The sequence below is a fragment of the Macaca mulatta genome, chromosome 13 (genome assembly GCF_049350105.2).
Source record: "Macaca mulatta isolate MMU2019108-1 chromosome 13, T2T-MMU8v2.0, whole genome shotgun sequence".
Taxonomy (NCBI): domain Eukaryota; kingdom Metazoa; phylum Chordata; class Mammalia; order Primates; family Cercopithecidae; genus Macaca; species Macaca mulatta.
Window position 1 is genome coordinate 53,099,147 of NC_133418.1, and position 20,698 is coordinate 53,119,844.

The 20,698-nt window shown below is 45.4% G+C and overlaps 1 protein-coding gene across 34 annotated transcripts in view; it reads right to left on the reverse strand.

Moving 5' to 3' along the window:
• Positions 1-20,698, reverse strand: part of DYSF (dysferlin) — a 232,292-nt gene that overhangs the window by 16,732 nt on the left and 194,862 nt on the right. For all 34 annotated transcript variants that reach the window (XM_028832409.2, XM_028832404.2, XM_028832406.2 and 31 more), the window contains 9 exons: positions 13,326-13,454; positions 10,583-10,738; positions 8,976-9,067; positions 5,328-5,498; positions 4,486-4,628; positions 2,266-2,405; positions 947-1,035; positions 586-681; positions 46-187 (listed from right to left, as the gene is read on the reverse strand). In XM_028832409.2, the coding sequence (XP_028688242.2) occupies positions 46-187; positions 586-681; positions 947-1,035; positions 2,266-2,405; positions 4,486-4,628; positions 5,328-5,498; positions 8,976-9,067; positions 10,583-10,738; positions 13,326-13,454 (1,158 nt within the window). The remainder of the gene's footprint in view (positions 1-45; positions 188-585; positions 682-946; positions 1,036-2,265; positions 2,406-4,485; positions 4,629-5,327; positions 5,499-8,975; positions 9,068-10,582; positions 10,739-13,325; positions 13,455-20,698) is intronic.

Below are 20,698 nucleotides of genomic sequence, written 5' to 3' on the forward strand. Positions count from 1 at the left end.
AGAAGCCCTGGTGCTGGCACCACGGGGAATGGGAAGGACACTGACCTTCTTGGCAACGGTACAGACTTGCTCAGCCGGCAGGTAGTCGAAGGGGAAAATGAACCTCCAGTTGAAGTTGCCTTCACCTCCCAGGGAGCGATAATGCACGTCTGTCTTTTGCTTGTGTTCTTCAAAGCCAATCATCCAACTAGACATACACATTTTTAGAGAATGGTTCTCATTAAGATTTCCAACACAGCATATACATCGTCAACTTAGGCAGACAAGGAGTTAAGAAGGTAGATGAGCTTACTGCAAAAAGAATTCCCAGGAAATCGGCACGATGTACAAAATGTGCCATCAATTTGAAAACATTCTAACTTCCCAGCCACTAAACTTGTAAGTTCAACCCAAAGTTCAGTGCGGAAAAAGAAATCTGGTGGGAGAACAATTTCCCCAAAGGCAGGGACCACCCCCCAGGAGCCCTCCTTGGAAACTTGCTTGTTCTCCCCTTCCCTGAGCCAGAGCCCCTCATGCTGTGTGCAACCCAGAGGGAGCATGGGAGCTGCGGCGAGCTGGACAGGCAAGAGGACGCTGGCTCCCTACCCTTTCACATAAATGTCGCTCATCTTCTCCCCCGTGAGGCTCAGGTCATCCAGGATCACATCTCTTGTATTCCAGATAATAGAACGCAGGAAAAACCTGGGGAAAGGTATGACTCCAATCCACCTAGATTTCCTACCAGAGGATGGGAAGGCCTTGGCCAAGAAGCCAAGAAGCAGACTAGTCCAAGAGGACTCGATGCCTGCCTGGCTGGACACTGGCCCAGGCCCAAACGAGAACTGTATTCCATGGCCCGAATAGCCTGAAGCCAGGCAGAAAAGAGCAACCGCCTAGTCCCACCCACAGCAGGCTGCAAGGCCCCCACCCCTCAGCGCAGCTCAGAGCCTGTGGCTGCGCAAGTCACCTTCTGGCTCTCCGTGGGGTGATGTTGAAGGGAGGTCCAGGGCGCCCCAGGGCCTTCGGAAACAGGTCGACCCACATCTGCAGCTTCCCCTGTGGAGACAGGGCCCGTTCTCTCCCCACCCTTCTCATTTAGCCAACTGTTACCAAGCACCTGCTCTGGGCCAGATGCTGGAGACACAGAACAGAGAAACCCAGGCCCTTCCAGAGAAAACCTCACTGCCCAAACAGGGGACTACAGGGTCAACTGCAGAGGTGACTACTGCCCCACAGGCCTCTGACTTGGGCCTGTGCCTGGGGGTCAAGGGTCAGGACGGGCTTCTCAGAGATGGTGGTGGCTGAGCTGAGTCTTGGCAGCCAGGGGAATGGCATGTGCAGAGTCGTGGCATGTCAGAGAGCACCGTTCAGTTATGGAGGGCTCAGAAGGCTTCCATGGCAGGACACTGCTCTCCCTGCCCACCCCTCATCTTCCTCCCTCTCTGCAAGTGAGGTGTGAATTTGTCTCATCTTAGAGCAGAAGGAGCAGGGATTGAAGTAACTCGATTAAGTCACTTCTGCAGGGTCACAGAACTAGAAGATGAAAGAGCCAAAGTTTCCACACCCGTTGTGCCACTCTGGGGAGGCCGGTAGGCAAACCACCTAGGTGGAGAGAGAGCTCAGTTCCAAACAACAGAGGTATGACCTCTGGCATTCACAAAGGCAACCTCGTGGCTCACTTTGGCCTTTCTCTTTGCCTATAACCTTGTCTCCCCCTCTCCTCTTCCAAAACCCAGCTCTGAGCTCACCTCTTCCGGGAAGCCCTCCCTGTCACCATCCCAAGGCTGCTGTCTCTGTGGTCCTCGCCCTTCAGCGTGGGAGGATTCCCCTCCCACTGAGGACTGTTCTCTGTGGGTGGCTTTGTCATTGGGTCATAGGATGCCAGGGCCACCCTGGCTGCATACCCCACAGCAGCCCAGCACAGGGCCAGACATCTGAGACTGAGTCACTGACAGAGAGTGGTTGGATGGGGGCATCCTGAAGTCAGGCTGAAACAGAGGCTTCAGGATGACAAGGAGAGGTCAGAGGCCAGGCCTACAGGGGTAAAGGGGGAAGCTCAGACTCGTTTCACAGGCCCTGAGGGATGGAGGCAGCCAGGGGAAGCCAGACCCTAAAGATCCCCTCCAAGGCCAACCACGGCCGCACTCGGACTGTGAAGAAATGGGTCAAGGAGGGGTTGACCAAATCTCAAGGGACCCACTGGCTCCTCTGGGATATCCACGTTGTCCCTGGGGTTGGGGCTATCTGGAGTTCAAGGGCTCTGGGGCCCAAGGGTCAAGGTCCTACCTGCTCAATGTCTGGCTGCAGGGGGCTGTAGAGGGGTCGTGACTCCACGTGCTCTGGGACCAGGCCCTGCTGCTGAAGCACGTGCAGAGCCAGACGCTCCTCCACGGGGCCCAGGTGTGGGTTTGGGATCCTGCCAGCCTCTGCCCCAGAGAGAAGACAAAAAAAAGATTGCAGGAGCTGGGGAAGTGAGAGATGATGGGGCTGCCCAGTAAGCAGGCTGAGCAGGGCTGCCTGAGAGTAATAAGAAGCTCCTAACCCCCGCAGCCTCACCCCCAGCCCAGATGTACTTGTTCTGGCCCTCATGTCTCACTTTCCATAGGGGAAATCTTGCTGTCCACGAGCTCCAGGCTTAAAATCCAGATTCCCCATTGCCATCATTTCTACCAAGCCTGTTCTATAAATTTTTCTTCCTATTTTCCACCATACAAATCCTCCTGTCTCCAAAGCCCACTTCTTCCAGGAAGCCCTCCCCGACTGCTCCCAACTCTAAGCCTCAGCAACCTTCGCCCTTAGATCTGGCATCTTGGTGCTGTTAGTTTTATGCTCTCACTCATGTAAGTTGTTCTATTAGCAGCAGTAGCTAAAATAATAGCAATAACAGCAAACACTTCTAGAGCAGGAACCACGTGCCAGGCACTATTCTTCAAGCTATTAACAAATTTATTCTTCACAAGGATCCTAGAAGCTGAGTGCTATTATTATCCCCATTTTATAGATGAGAAATTTGAGGCACAGAGAAGCCACACGACTAGCAGCAGGGCAGCTGAGATCACAGGCTCACTTAGGAAAGGTGCGTGACTAGGCATGAACACCGCTTCCTGCCCCCAGGTGTTTCCCAGGTACATCTCCTCCCTGCTAGGGGATGGGTCAAAAACTGGTGCTACAGGTGGGGAGAAGACATGCGGTATTCCTGACTCTGAGAAGCCTGGCCGAGCATCCAGCAACATGAACTTGGAGCCCACTATGTCAAAGGCCTTGGCTTGGGAAGCTGATGGTGGGCACACGCATCTATACATGTACCCAGGTGTGCCCATGCACACCCATATGCACACACACACGTGTTCAGCCATCAGACCTGCCCTGCCCATTTCAGTAGGGGCCTCAAAGAAAGAGGCATGTGTCTCAGAAGGCACACAGGGCCAGGAACCTGGCTGTGCTCCTAGTTGGTTGGGTGACATTGGACAGGTCGTTCACCACTCTCGGTCTTACCAGCCTCATCTGTAAAAGCAGGCAGATGTTGGACTTCACCATCTCCAGCTTTCTGGCTTTTGTTTCCTATGACTTTATGACCATGAGCCATGGCCCTGTGCTAAAGTTGCTCACAGACTAGTAGAAGGAAATGAGGCTCCTCCGAAAACAGATGCACATTCTATGGGAAAAGGGGATGAAGGGGGGCGGGGCAGGGGGGTGCCTTATGGCCGAGCCTGGCTCAGCCATGACCTGGGAGAGTCAGGAAAACAGAATGAGAAGGAGGAGGGGGTGGGGGATGGGGGCATCAAAGCCATCCTTTCCCTTTTATAACCTTGGCACCAGCTCTGACATCAAACATCTCTGAAGCAACCAGGAGGCAAGGGGCCAGCTGGGCCTGTAAACACCTCTGGGGAGTCTGAGCTGCTCTGAGTGGGTGATGCAGGCCTGCGGGCATCTCAGACACACGGAGAGCATGTGGCGGGATTCTCAGCCAGCAGTGCTGGGCAGGACCCAGGGCAGTGTGGGGGCACTACCAGGCCTGCCTGCCTTGGGATCCTTTCGCTGCATGGGCTATGAGTGGGGAGCTTGGAAGGTACCATCAGGGTCAAGCTGCCAGGCTGGTGCAATTCAAGTAGAAAACCGTTTCTGAGAAGTGGACTGTACCCTAGACTCCAACCAGAGTCAGACCAGCCAATGCCAGAAAGACTGAGCCTAACTCTAACCCTGACACTGGCTTCAGACTCACCTCTGAGCTTGCCCTCAGATGGGCCCCAACTGGGCCTTGGACTGCACTCTGACCCTGACCGTGCCCTGACCTCTACTTTTCACAGCGGCATCACAGGTCAGTACTGGTGCTCAAAGTACCAAGTGCAAGTGGAGCCCATCTGTGCTGCCCTGGCAAGGCCCATCCCCATAGTCTGCTGATATGGGTTATGTCCGCTTGGGTCCTTTATGGTAGCAGAGGGTCTCATGAGAGAGGAAGGGATACAGCGAGGACCCACCATGGTTTGGGGTCATGTGGCAGCTCACCTATTTCTTCAATGGAGTATTCTTTATCCTGAAACATCACACGGTCTGTCCGGTACACAGGAGCCTTGACTCTGCGCTGCTGGCAGAAGAGGTGGAGGAGCTGGGAGGGGCGGAGCTGGTCCCGCCACTGGTTCGGTCCAGAGCTGAGGACCAAGCACAAGACTTAGATGAGATGCTTCAAGGAGACTCATGAGGGCAGAGGGGCATGCAGGGACCAGTGTACCCCCATGCACAGCATTGCCCAGCCCTTGCTTTTACAGTGGGTGTCCCATCTGATCGCTCACCATGATAGGTTATCCCATTTTACAGATGGAGAAATGGAGACTCAGAGAGAAAAGGACTCGTTTAAGTATGGAATTGCAACTTAAATATTTTCAATTTCCAGAGTTAGAGGATCAGACCCAGACAAGACTCGAGACGGCGGGAAGAGGGGTGCTGTCCTCACATGCGTTCCCCTGACATAAAACATCACAAAATTCCCCTTTGGGCCCAGCTGCAGCACACATGTCCTCCCATCTGTCTCCTCTGCTTCTTTCCTGCCTTCCTTCCCTCTCTTCCTTTCCAGGTGCCTAGCCCTCTCTAGGCCTTCTGTGTGCATTACAGATAACTGGATTATAACAATGTGATGAGCCAGGTTCTTGGTTCAAATCCTAATTCCACCACTTAGAAGCAATAACATCTCTGGGCCTCAGTTTCTTCATCTGTGGAGTGGGGATGGGACTGCTATTGGACTCAGTGAGAGGATGCCTAGGAAGTGCTGAGCCCAGGGCTGGCACACAGTAAGTGCTCAGTAGACAGGGGTGCTGTGTTGTCAGAGAAGCAGCCAGCCCCCATCCACGTACACACAGTAGGTCTGCGGGAGTCCACAGCGAGCCGCAAACTTGGACAGCAGCCTGTTCTCCAGGTCGATGACCGTCTCACCAATCTTTTCATCCTTGGAGAGGAGGTCATAGTCGTAGAGAGTGACCTTCAGGTCCTTCTCCAGAGGCAGAGTGCAGGTCAGCTCAAACATCCTGCAGGAGAGGCAGATTCCCAATGTCACCCAACATGGGGCACCCAAGGGAGAGGCAGGGCAGGTCAAGAGCTCGGAACTACCCCAGGGAGTCTTCCTTCCTTGGGCCCCCTATAGCTCTTACAGGCACAACTACCCACAGCACTGCTGTACTGGGCCTGTCTGAGTGTGTGTGTAGGGAGAGGGGGGACAGGACTTTCCCAAATAAACTGTGCTGGGCATAAGGCAGGTGCCTGCCTGATGGAACACAGACTGAAATAATGAATTGGAAATGCACATTAAAACTGAAGCTTTGACCATGACACCAGGAAACAACAGATGCAAGAGATGTGAAACTCCAGAGCCAGGGGGCAGAGCTTTGGAATTTACCGAAGACACGGCCTGGGGCCTGCTTTTTGGACTCTTCACACCCACTTCTGGGATGGGATGAGGGAGAATTGGTGAAAAGATTTCTCTGGCGAGAGCTCTTGCTGTATCTGAGACCCCCATCTACCATGGGCATCAAAGGCAGAGGCATTCTCCCTTCTCCCCCTAAAATGAGCTCCCTGCAGGTGGGAGACACAAGCCTGGCACCTGGTGCATGCTCAGGGAAACGTAAGCAACTTGTGGCATGGAGAAGGAGGGCAAGGGCCACATTTGGGAGGAGGTGCACTCTGGCCCATGCCTGGGCAAGGAACGCAAGGATTTCCTGGGAGGAGAAGAGGCCACTATGAGGCCAGACTGGAACTGCTCTGAATCCTGCCCTGTGGACCCCCAAAGGGTTGGAGCAGCAAGAGATTGTGGAGTGGACCATCTGAGAACCAGAGGCCGGGGACAGCAGCTAAAGGGACGCAGCATCTGCCATGTCTAGAAAGTGCAGTGGGAGGGCTCACGGGGGGCTCTCTGGGGAACCTCTGGAAAGCACACACAGGAAAATAAGTCGGCTTTCAACATCTGTGGTTCAGAGAGTATCCGGAAGACAGCAGTGGTGGGCACATGAGAAGGGCCCTCTCCCTAGCCCAGACACTGCAGGAGTCAGAACCTCAGAGGCCAGCCAGAGCAGGAAGGGAGAAACACTGGACTGGGAAAGGAGGAAGGCAGGGCCCCTCCTTCCCTACACCACACACACACACACACACACACACACACACACACACATGCACACACACACACACACACGCACATATACACACTCCACACACATATGCAGACACATGGACACAGACACACACACACACACACACACAAATACACACATGCACATATGTGCACACATATACACCACAAATATACACATACACACATACATACACACACATACACACACATTCACGGACACAAACACACACATACACAGACCTACACACACATACACACAAATGCACATATACGCACCATACACATACACACATGGACACACACATACACACACAAATACACAAGCACATACACGCACACATATACACACAAATACACATACACACACGTATACATATACGCACACCACATATACATGGACACATGGACACAGAGACACATACACATACACACACACAATACATGCCACACACAGACACAGACACACACAGACACACTTACACACACACACCTACACACATATACACATGCACACATATATACACACACACCACACATACACGGACACAGACACACACACACACGTGCACATATGCACACATATACACACATACATCCATACACACATGCACACGCACACACACACACATACACACACACACACAGCTGCACCCAAAGTGGGGACACACTCCTGGAGCCATCAGGGAGCTCGGGATTCCATAGAAACGGGCAGTGGGTTACGGCCTGAGACTGTGGGTTCGTGAGTTAAAGTGGCTGGGCTGTGTGAGCAGAAAAGTCACCTGCCTGTCAGTTTCCACAGGGGAAAGGAGAAGGTAACGCCATGGAATCCATGCTGACAAAAACCAAGTTGTGCTTTGATTCCACCTCGTGCGTTGTGTTTGTCTGACACATGGGTTATAGAATGGAAGGGTTTCCGTTGTGATCTGAAGGAGGCTTGAAGCACCAGGCAGACCAGCTTGCCCAGGATTGGTGGGAGATGGGAAAACAGGCATGGGAGGGCTGTGTTCCTGCACTGGCTCCCCTATCTTCCCTGAACCCTGACATGCCCCTACCCACTGTGGAACAGGCCCTGCCCACTGCCCCATGAGCATTAGCCTGAGGCCTGGCGCCAACCCCTGGAGCTTGTCAGCTCCTGGAACTCATACGGAGTTCCTCTCTCCCACCTACCACTTCCCTCCAATCCCCGCTTGGTGGAGGCTCATCACTGGCCAGGGCTGGTTCACCTTCAAAAGCTGCATTTCCCCAAGGAGACTGGGTCCTCACTGCAGGGTGAGTGACCACAACTAACTCAACAGACCCCAGTTTATAAGTACCATATGTGACTTGATAACATCAGAACAGTAGGTGTCTTCTCCTGCAGGTGCAAGAGAAATAGCTGCCACCCTCCCTCTGCATCCTCCCCTCTCTGGCCTAAACAAGCTCACATCCAAATAGCAATTCAGGATGCCTAGGAAATACTCCCATGCAATGGGCATTCATTTTTCCTTTCCTTGTTCTTAGATTTCAGGAATCATTTTACTATCTTGGGTCTACATTCTTCCCTAGCTCTTGCTACAGACATATGTGGGACACTTACAGAGAATTAATTACTAAATGCAATGTTGTATAACAGATGGGTCCTGAGACATTAGTAAAAGGGTATTAGTAGGAAAACTGACTAAATCTTTTGAAAAAGTCTAGAGTTTGGTTAATCGTAATGCACCAGTGATGATTTCTTCATTTTGACAAATGTCCCATGGTTAGGTAAGATGTTACCAGTGGGGGAAATTGAGTAAGGGGTATGTAGAAATTATGCACTATTTCTGTAACTGTTTAGTAAATCTAAAATTATTCCAAAGCATAAGTTTATCTTTAAAAAAAAAAAGAATTAGCAAATGCATCTTCTGAGTTTACATACAGATTTCTACTTTTTTTTTGAGACAGGGTTTGCTCTGTCACCCAGGCTGGAGTGCAGTAGTTTGATCACAGATCACTATAAGCTCAAACTCATAGGCTCAAGGGATCCTCCCACCTCAGCCTCCCAAGTATCTGGAACCACAGGCGTGCACTACCATGCCTGGCTATGTTTTTTATTTTTTGTAGAGATGGGGTCTTGCTATGTTGTCCAGACTGGTCTCAAACTCCTGAGCTCAAGCCATGTAGATTTCTGATCTTAGAGGTAATTGTTCAGTGTTTAACTAGGAGCTTCTGCTGGGATCAAGTCTTTGGCAGCTGAAGAAGGGCTAGCTGACGCTATGCCCCCACAGACATGAAAGATTTAAGGAATACAGTTTTGCTCCAGGAGACAGGGACTTCACAGTGCCAGTCATATCTCCCATACTAGACTGTGGGTTATCCTGTCTTGCTCCTCCACCCCAAGACCCAAGATGCCCCAATTTACTTTCCAAACACAGGCTCCAACGTGCAGGGGATGTAGTTATCCTGGTCACTCACTGATTTCTTCCCTATGGAGATCTTGATGTAAGGATCACACTGGAGAAGGAGACAAAACACTTCTGTGAAATCATTTCCCCAACCTGTCTTTGGGGCTTCATGAGTGCCTTGCCTCTGGATGGGATGAGGGAGCAGCCATCAGGAAGTTCAGATGTGGGCTGTGTCCTGCCAGGACAGGGCCCCCTCCCACATACCACACCACTCCACTTGGCCCCTGATATGGGCTTCTGGCCTTGGCTCCAGCCGTGGGAATGGGGCACCTGAGTCCTTCACACTCCCAATCTACTGCTCCATTGGGAGAGGCCGGGCCCTTATCAGAAACACAACAGTCTGCATGCATTACACACACGACAAGAGAGCTCTCTGTGACCTTTGTTTAAGTATGTGGAAAGGGAGAGGGGAGTTAGCCTATGTCAGCCTAGGCTAGCCCAGGGAGGTCTCCCCCCATGCTTCCTGGAAGCAGCAGCACCCCTCAGCCAGTGGCCCAGCAGCTGGGGCTGCAGATTACCCAGAGTTAGTCTGGCATCAAGAAGGCTTCAAGCATATAAACCAACCCGCCAGCCATGACCACATATTGGAGGCCATCAGTGGTGCCTACGCTAAGAACTGCTCCATTCTGCCCCTTGAAAGGTGGGGCTACAGGGTGGGACAACAGGCCTCCACCCACCACCTGAAGGACACAGGCTAGGCCTAAACCTGCCTCAGGAGACAAAAGGGGACCCTAGCCTCATGCCTCTAAAGGCAAATCAGGCCCCACCCATGCCTCTCTTCTTTCCTCTTTCTCTTCCCAACATTACTCTGCCTCCCACCCCTGCCATCTCCCCATAACTCCAGACTCCTTTCCTCCTTCAAATATCCCCTCTCCATCTCAAACAATGACTAGGGGCAGACAGCTCAGGCACTTACCTTGGGCACAAAATGTAAGGAGGAGCCAAAATAGTTATCAAGATCAACAGTATTTTAATGAAATATTTTAAAAATTAAAATCAATGTCAATAGTATGTGATGAACAAAATATCAAAATTTTAAATAAAGACAGGGTGAGTGTTACCAGCATTCCCTTTTGCCTGGGGCTCCACCATGACTAGGCAGAGCAGTCACTAAGCCTGTTCCTCTCCCCCATCACTCCTCTCCATTCACCATTGAAAGTCTCAACCTATACCTTCAGTCTTACTTATCTTTATGCTTTATTCTTGTTCTAGACACACATTAAGCAATTTTCTTTCAAATCTTTGTCTATGCTTTTGGCCCCTCTTAAAACACTATTTTCTTCTCCCTCCCGGCCTATCAAAATCTCATCTATCCTAAGAGTCCTATTCCTTCCAGGAAGCCTTCCCCATTTTCCCAAAGTTCTGTACTGACATTGGCCTTCCCTGACCTTCTAGAGCACTTGGTCCTTAACACAACTCCATCCAGGCACCTCTCGGTTTTGTGTGTTTGTCTGTTTCCCAACCTACTATGGACTTCCTGAGGCAGAGTTTGTGTCCAGGTTCTACAGGCCACTTGTACCTCAGCCTGCTACTCTAGGGGAAGTGAGGGCTCTAGGAAAGTTACCTTCCCATTGGGGTCCTTGGGCTGCAGGCCAAATGCTCGGACAATGTAGATACGGACCAAGCACTCCTGGGGTCCCTGCGCGGCCAGCTGGTGGAACTGTCTTGGGGGCATGGGGATGGCTGGGTCTTCTGGGAGGGGATAAATTTTGAAGAGGCCCTGAAAAGAAGAAAGGGTGAATTTTCATTTTTATCATCATTGTTGATATGGTTCGGCTGTGTCCCCACCCAAATCTCAACTTGAATTGTATATCCCAGAATTCCCACATGTTGTGGGAGGGACCCAGAAGGAGGTAATTGAATCATGGGGCCAGTCTTTCCCATGCTATTCTTGTGATAGTGAATAAGTCTCATGAGATCTGATGGGTTTATCAGATGTTTCCGCTTTTGCTTCTTCCTCATTTTCTCTTGCCACCACCATGTAAGAACTGCCTTTCACCTCCTGCCATGATTCTGAGGCCTTGCCAGCCATGTGGAACTTTAATTAACTGTAAGTTCAATTAAACCTCTTTTTCTTCCCAGTCTTGGGTATGTCTTCATCAGCAGTGTGAAAACAGACTAATATAGTAAATTGGTACCAGGAGTGGGGTGTTGCTGAAAAGATACCCAAAAATGTGGAAGCAACTTTGGAACTGGCTAACAGGCAGAGGCTGGAACAGTTTAGAGGGCTCAGAAGAAGATGGGAAAATGTAGGAAACTATGTAACTTCCTAGAGACTTATTGAATGGCTTTGCCCAAAATGCTACTAGCAATATGGACAATAAAATCCAGGCTGAGGTGGTCTCAGATAGGGATGGGGAACTTGTTGGGAACTGGGGCAAAAGTGACTCTTGTTATGTTTTAGCAAAGAGACTGGTGGCATTTTGCCCCTGCCCTAGAAATTTGTGGAACTTTGAACTGGGGAGAGATGATTTAGGGTATCTGGCAGAAGAAATTTCTAAGCAGCAAAGCATTCAAAAGTTGACTTAGGTGCTGTTAAAAGTATTCTGTTTTAAAAGGAAAACAGAGCATAAAAGTTCAGAAAATTTGCAGCCTGATGATGTAGCAGAAAAGAAAAACCCAATTTTTTTAGAAGAAATTCAAGCCAGTTGCAGAAATTTGCACAAGTAGCAAGGAGCCTAATGTTAATCCCCAAGACCATGGGGAAAATGTCTCCAGGCCACGTCAGAGATCTTCACAGCAGCCCCTCCCATCACAGGCCCAGAGGCCCAGGAGGAAAAAGTGGTTTTGTGGGCCAGGCCCAGGGTCCCCATGCTATGTGCAGCCTAGGGATTTGGTGCCCTGTGTCCCAGCTGCTGAAAGGGGCCAATGTACAGCTTGGGCTGTGCCTTCAGAGGGTGGAATCCCCAAGCCTTGGCAGCTTCCACATGGTATTGAGCCTGTGGGTGCATGAAAGTCAAGAATTGAGGTTTGGGAACCTCTGCCCAGATTTCAGAAGATGTATGGAAACACCTGGATGCCCAGGCAAAAGTTTGCTGCAGGGGTGGGGCCCTTATGGAGAACCTCTGCTAGCACAATGCAGAAGGGAAATGTGGGGGCTCTGATGCCCCATATCTGGGGCACTGCCTAATAGAGCTGTGAGAAGAGGGCCACCTTCCTCCAGACCCTAGAATGGTAGATCCACCAACAGCTTGTACCGTGAACTTGGAAAAGCCTCGGACACTCAACACCAGCCCATGAAAGTAGCCAGAAGGGAGGCTGTACCCTGCAAAGCCACAGGGGCAGAGCTGCCCAAGACCATGGGAACTTACCTTTTGCATCAGCATGACCTAGATGTGAGACCTGGAGTCAAAGGAGATCATTTTGGAGCTTTAAAATTTGACTGTCCCGCTGGATTTTGGACTTGCATGGGCCCTGTAACCTTTTGGTTTGGGCCAATTTCTCCCATTTGGAATGGTTGTATTTACCCAATACCTTCACCCCCACTGTATCTATGAAGTAACTAGCTTACTTTTGATATTACAGGCTCATAGGTGGAAGGGACTTGCCTTGTCTCAGATGAGACTTTGGACTGTGGACTTTTGGGTTAATGCTGAAATGAGTTAACTTTAGGGGACTCTTAGGAAGGCATAATTGGTTTTAAAATGTGAGAACATGAGATTTGGAGGGACCAGGGGTGGAATGATATGGTTTGGCTGCGTCCCCACCCAAACCTCAACTTGAATTATATCTCCCAGATCCCACGTGTTGTGGGAGGGACCCAGGACGAGGTAATTGAATCATGGGGGCCAGTCTTTCCCATGCTATTCTCGTGATGGTGAATACGTCTCACAAGATCTGATGGGTTTATCAGGGGATTCTGCTTTTGCTTCTTTCTCATTTTCTCTTGCTGCTGCCATATACGAACTGCCTTGCACCTCCCGCCATGATTCTGAGGCCTTGCCAGCCATGTGGAACTCTAAGTTCAATTAAACCTCTTTTTCTTCCCAGTCTTGGGTGTGTCTTTATCAGCAGCATGAAAACAAACTAAAAACAAATACAATTGTCACCGACACAATCACCATCATGACCACCACTCTCATCTCTACCAGAGTCACCACCACTGAGGTCACCAAGCCCAACACCATCCCATCACCACAGTCAGATTCTGCATCAACGGCATCACCATCACTACCTCCATTACCCACGTAGTCACCATTATCAGCACCAGGGTCACCACTGCAGGTATGACCCCTCCCCTTCACTTATTGCTCCAACACCATAGTCTTAGGCCCACCTGGGTTAGGGACATGTCCTTGAGGATTTACCTTAAATTCGCCAATGACAGATGGATCTTCTGTCTCCTCCTGCGTCTTGCCCCGGTACAGCTTGAAGGTGTTACAAAAGTCAGACAGGCCCTCAAAGGCCTCCACATTCTCCAGCTGTGTGTCATAGACCTGTCATGCGTGGGGATTAGAAGAGTGGAAAAGAGACAGAAAGAAAGTAGAACAGCAAAGGAAGAGGAAACAAGAGAAGGAGGGGAAACATGACAGTATGAGAGTGAACAAAGAGAGAGAAGGAAGAAAGAAGAAGAAAAGAAGGGAAAGTGACCAAAAACAAAATAAAGGAATGAAGGCAAAGAAGAGGGCAGGGTTGGAGAGGTGGAGAGGTCACAGAGGGAGCCAGGAAGGAACAGAGGAGGGGACGGACAGAAAATTCCAGGGAAAGGGAGCAAAAGGGAAGATATTTGTTCAGCTCCATTAGGGAATAGGGTTTTCTGGTTAATCAAATATTCTAAGAACTTGAGAGTCATCAGAGACATGGGCAGTACATTTTTTAAAAGAACAAGATTATGAATGAGCAAAGAGTGGACTGACGTTTTATTTGAAGACTGTGACAGATGTCTGGAAAATTAATAGGTCAGCATTTCAAGCAGAAATGTTCACATACAGGATATCCAATGACAACGGTATCAAATATCAATCCAAGGGTATCTTTGGAGCATCACTTTAAACTTGTTATCTCAAATGATTTACTTGACTCTTCTCAAACAGCCAGTGATTATTATTTGTTGAACCAGTGTTTTAGAATTGCTTAGGATTTCATAAAGAAGCAAGCTGTTTTTTATTATGCTGATAAAATGTATCTAATAAAGAGTAACGTTAAACAGGTTAATATACATGCTAAATTGGTCATATCTGAAATCATCTTTCTAAATATTATTTCTCATTTAGGCCCAGCTCAAATTCTGTCTCTTCCTTGAAGGTCACGTTCTATCTTTTCTAATAAATATTTAATTATGCAAGTGATATAGGTTCATTATCAACATTTAGAAAAATATAAGCAAATATTTTTAAAAATTAATATTGTCTTAAATTCTGATTCTCAAAAATAACTAGTTATTTGATAAGCATTTGGTATATGTCCTCTTGAATATTTTCTTTATATATATAATTTTTTAACCAAAATTATGGACTCACAAGATACAAACTTGTAACTTGTTTTGTGGATGGGGGGCACAAGTGAGGGGAGAAGTCTCACTCTGTCACCCAGGGTGGAGTGCAGTGGCGCAATCATGGCTCACTGCAGCCTCGACCTCCTGGGCTCAAATGATCCTCCCCTATTAGCCTCCTGTAGCTGGGATTACAGGCATGCCACCACACTGAGCTAATTTTTCTATGTTTTTTTTATTTATTTTATTTTTGTAGAGACGAGTTCTGGCCATGTGGCCCAGGTTGGTCTCAAACTCCTGAACTCAAGCAATCCTCCCACTTCATCCTCCCAAAGTGCTGGGATTACAGGTGTGAGCCACTGTGCCTGGCCTGTACCTTGTTTTTTAACCTAATGACGTACCATGAAAATCTTTACAAGGTCAAAATATATACTTCTATAATACTCTTCCTTCCTAATGGCAATATGATATTCAATTTTATAAATGTATCACAAGATATGATGAACATTTAGTTTTGCGGTTTTTCAATATTATTATTTTTATTTTCTGCAGAGACAGGGTCTCCCTATGTTGCCTAGGCTGGTCTCCAACTCCTGGCCTCAAGCAATCCTCCCACCTCGGCCTCCCAAAGTACAGGGATTCCTGGCGTGAGCCACCAGACCCAGCCATCAACATTATTTTTTAAAACAACTTATAGGGTAGAGGAGTTTTAAAAACTCCTATCCAAGTGTTTTCTGCACTTGTTTAAATTCATCTTTATTATAAGCTCCTAGAAAAAGAATTCCTTGACAAGGAGTATGTACATTTTAAGACCTCTGATGTGCACAAATTGCTCTCTGGAAAAATTGTATGGATTTATATACTCCTAACTACAGTGTTCAAGTGTGCCCACACTCCCAGCCTTTCACCATCAGAGTACACTTTCACCCTTTTTTAACTTTGTTAATTTGATAGATGGAAGATAATATGCTGAATTTTAAATTGCATTTACTTAATAGAGATAATAATAATAGAGAAACTTGCATGGGTTTATCAGTCATTTGTATTTCTTCTGCTCATCCTTGTCATTTGTACATTTTCCATCTGTTGGTGTTTGTTTTCTGTTCTGTGGTGATTTGAGAGACTTCTTGGTATATAAAGAATATTAAACTTCAGTCTATCAAATATGTGTCCCAGTCTGTCACTTGCCTTTCAGTTTCATTTATGTTATATTTATGATATTTTTATTTATGGTATGTTTATGTTTGTGTTTATGTCATATTTATGGTTATGTTTATCTTATGCTTATATTTATAATTTTTTAGCCATACCAGAAATTTCTAGATCATCTCATCTAAAGATCTTTTTCTTTATAGTGTCTGCCTCTCAAATTATACTTACCATGTTTCATAGCAAGATTATTGAACACTCAATTCAATTTGGTACCCAGCATGACGCAAGAATTTAATTTATTTTTTGCTAAATGGTTAGGCAATTATCTAAGCATCATTTTGTTTAAACTTCTCCCTTTCCCATGACTTGTGTCATACGCCAAATGCTCACGCCTCCTTTTGTTTGTTTGTGATCTCTGCTCTATTGATCTGTGCATTTTTTCACCAATACCATGTTTTAATCACTGTGCCTTCATAAACTGTTTCGTTATCTGATGTTCCTCCAGATGCAATGTTAAAACATTAAGTTCCATTCTCAACAAAATGTTTCTTTGGAATTTTTGTTAGGCTTGCATTAAACTTAAAACTAATTTTCAATAGGGGAATTGATATCTTTATAGTATTAACATTTTAATACAGGAACATGATCTGATTCTCAACTTACGCAAGACTTTTACTATTTATAGACATCTTCATACAGAGCCTACGTGTTTATTGGTGAGTTTATTCCTCATGAAGCTTGTTTTGTCGGTATTACGAATGTGAATTTTTCTTCCGCTAGATTTTCTAAATAGTTGCTGCCATCTTACTGGGTTCTCCTGACGGTCCTACTAATTTTTCAGTTGGTTCTCTTCAGGTGGTAAGCAAGTCAGTCAGACATAGGGATAATTTTGTCTTCTCCTTTCTAAAATGAACGACCCGTTTCTTTTTGTTGACATTGAAATGGTGAGAAGATACGGACCAATGTGAGTGACAACATGAACGTGATCATGGTAAGTCTTGTCTTGACTTTGTGAAAGGACAGCCCTAGTGTTCACTCAGTACCTTAATGTATATTGAGTCACAGAGCGCTTCAATAATCTACCTTCATTAAGCCATGGACTCTTTCACCAGACAAATGCACTTAGGAACATTCGTGAGAAATACAAGTTCAATTTCTACAGTAAAAATCCTTCTGACGTCATGAAGTTAGATGTTGGCTGTTGGCTTGAGAGATGTTCTTTTTAACATTAAGGAAACTCTGATTTCCAATATGTTACTTGATCTTATAAAGCATCAATACATATTAAACTTTATTGAATGCTTTTCAGCACCAACTGAAATAATCTTTGCTAATGTTACCTACTGATATGATTAATATTGTTCATGATTTCCTAATGTTGAACTTTTTATATTCCTGGAATGAAGAAAATTCAGTTATCATGACATTATTTTAATATTAGTTAGATTTCATTTGCTATTATTTCTCTAACATTTTTCATATATATTCATGTCATAAATGATACTTATACATATGGCTGGACTTTACCAGATTTTGGTGGCAAGGTAATTCTAGCTCTATAAAAATCAAGGTTTTCTATATTTTAATATTTTCTCTGCTCTGAAATAGTATATATAGCACAGGAATTATTAATCCTTTGAAAATTTAGGAAATTCACTTTATAATTCCCTGGCTCCAGCTCTCTCTTTGAAGGTAATTCTTTGATAATTTTCCTGTTTCTTTCATATTTCTTGCTGCTTCTTGAGACAGTTCTGTTTCTCTTTTCCTTCACATTATCTCATTTTAAGGAGATTTTCAAATCTATTAACATAGAAATAAACTTAGAATTTTTCTAAAATTCCTAACTCCCAATTATCTCTGCTGTTATGTCCCTGTTTTCTTTTTTTTTCTTTTTTTTTTTTCTTTTTTTTGAGATGGAGTCTCGCTCTGTCGCCCAGGCTGGAGTACAGTGACACAATCTCGGCTCACTGCAAGCTCTGCCTCCTGGGTTCAGGCCATTCTCCTGCCTCAGCCTCCCGAGTAGCTGGGACTACAGGCGCCTGCCACCACCATGCCCGGCTAATTTTTTGTATTTTTAGTAGAGATAGGGTTTCACTGTGTTAGCCAGGATGGTCTCCATCTCCTGACCTCGTGATACCCCTGCCTCGGCCTCCCAAAGTGCTGGGATTACAGGCGTGAGCCACTGCGCCCGGCTGTCCCTATTTTCATTACGGATTTTGGCTCGGTGTTCTACACTTCTCTAGAGTAGACTAGCTGAAGATTTATTTTAGTTGATTCATTCCAATCAAAGTGCCAATTCTTTAATTTTTTTTCAATTCAATTCTACAATTTTCTTTTTTCTAATTTTTTCTGCTTTTCCTTTTTCTCTTTTGTCCTGCTGTTTTAAGGGCTTTTCATTATCATTATTCTAACTTCTTGAATTGAAGCTTTATTTACTCTCTTTTTCCAGATAATGAAAATATTTACTCATATGAAATTGCCTCTGCTCACTAATGTCTTGGCATTGCCTCATTTGTTTTGATACATTTTCATTTTCCTGGCATTCTGTAATTACAGTTTTATCTTGATTATTTGATCCCAGAGTTAGACACTTAGTTTTCTTTTTTTGTAATTAACATAATTTCTTAAGGCCACATATTTCCTCCGAATGCTGCTCTGACTATAACCACTAAGTTCTAATATGTAGTGTTTTATCACTGTTTCCTAGATGTTCTGTGATTTCTGTCAATATTTTCTCCTTCACCCAAGAATTGTTAAAACAGAGGGTTTTTTATTCTTTAATTTTCCAGGTAGAAGAGGCCTTTTGGGCTTTTGATCTTGTTACAAATTTCAAATTTTATAATTTTATTGCATTACAATCAGAAAATGTTGTCTGTGGTGTTGTCACTTTCTGAAGTGTATTAAAGTTTTCTTCATGGCCTCTTACATGGTCAATTGTAGTAAAAGTGCCACATGTGTAGTCTTTATTTTCAGGCTACTGGGTTAAATCAGGTTACTAATCACGCCAAGCCTTCTACATCCTCTTCTTTTTTTTTTTTTTTTTTTTTTTTTTTGAGATGGGGTCTTGCTCTGTCACCCAGGCTGGAATGCAGTGGCACCATCTTGGCTCACTGCAACCTCCACCTCCTGGGTTCAAGCGATTCTCCTGTCTTAGCCTCCTGAGTAGCTGGGATTTCAGGCACACACCACCACGCCTGACTAATTTTTGTATTTTCTGTAGAGACAGAGTTTTGCTATGTTGACCAAGTTGGTCTCGAACTCCTGACCTCAAGTGATCCACCCGCTTCGGCCTCCCAAAGTGCTGGGATTACAGGCTTGAGCTACCGCACTTGGCCTCCTCTGACATTTTTGTCTCCTTGATCTGACATGAACTAAGAGAAGGGAATTAAATCTCCCCCTACCAATAGAAACTGTGTTTCTATTGCTTCTCATATCTCCTGTAAGTTGTGTTTTGTAAGTATTGATGTTGTATTATTTAGCATATGGATATTCTCATAACTGTCATATCTTGGAATTATACCATTTAGCATTATAAAGTGTCATCCTTTGTCTCATTTAATTTTAGGAACCTGAATACCCTCTCATCTAATATTAAGATTATGACTTCTGCTGTCATTTCATTTGCATTTGCCTGGCACACATTTTCTTAATCTTATTTTCAAACTTTATCAGTCTTTTCATTTAAGAGTTAGACTTTGCTTTGAGATCTGATTTATATTTTGTAATTAGTAAGTGACTGATGTAACATGTATTGACAAGACAGATATGTTTGGTCTTGGTTTTAATTGTGTAATTATATGGTCATGTAATGTATTTATATCACATTTCCTCATTTCATAGGTTTTTTTTTTTTTAATCTTTGCATGGTCCACTTTCTGTGTGTAGGGAGGAGGGGAGTGGTGCATGTGTACAGTTCTTCTGACAGCTGGAATGATCTCAGCTTCTGTTCTAGTATTATTATACATTTATATCTTCTGATAATACTTAGCCCTCTCTGTCTTTAGGCATAGTATTTATGGGGTCCCTACTGTAGCAATAATAAAATAATCCAATTTTATCTCTCTCCTTCTCCCTATCACCCAGTTTTAGACAACAATATCTTCCTTAACATTTACCTTTGTACTATTTGCTTTATCTTGCTTCTATGCCAATTATGTGACTTGCCAATTTCAAATAATAGCTGTCCACTGTATTTATTTTATCATATGGCAATCATTGTCCTTACTCTGTATTCCATACTCTTTTGTCCTTCTCCACCTAATTTTTGTCAGTTTTATCATTTCTATATTTTCAGTATATATGATATTTACATTCTTACCTATTACCTTAACCCTTCCATTTGTTTTCATTTTGGTTCTAAGGTAAAATATGACCATATTCACTCTTTTTTTTTTCTTTTTTTGGAGACAAGGTCTTGCTCTATTATCCAGGCTAGAGTACAGTGGTGCAATCATAGCTCACTGCAGCCTCGAACTACAACCAGTCCTTCTGTTGTGGTTTCTCCAGATAACTTCCCAGGTTAGTTGAAGTTCGCCCCCTAGGAGTTCCTCTAAGACAGGCTCATTGGAACCATATTACCCCAGTTCCTGAATATGTATAAGTGGTTATCTGTAGCCTTTATGCTTGGAGGGGAGCTTGGCTGAACATGTAATCCTCAGGTCACCCTGTCTTTCTTTGATGATCTTATATCAGTATGTTATTGTCTTTGGATATTGAATGCTGTTATGAGAAAATGGAAGCCACCTTGATTTGGTTCCTATTTTAAATAACTTAATGTTGCTTTTTTCTTTTCAAGGAGTGGGGAGGAGGTATGACTACCCAAAGAATTATTTCTTTATCTCTAAAGTACAATACTTATATTAGAATATGTCTCAGATTGACCAATTTTTGTCAGTTTTTCCTGACACACCATGAACTTTTTCAGTATGTGTATTCATTTATTTCATTTCAGTAAGGTTTTATCAAACCATAAGGGTTTTTGTTTTTTTGGGTTTTTTTTTTTTTTTTACTATTTTGGTTGTCTTCCTCAGAGACTCCAATTATACAAATGTTAGGTCTCCTTTCCCTGATGTCTTTATCTGTCATTTTTCTCTTTGT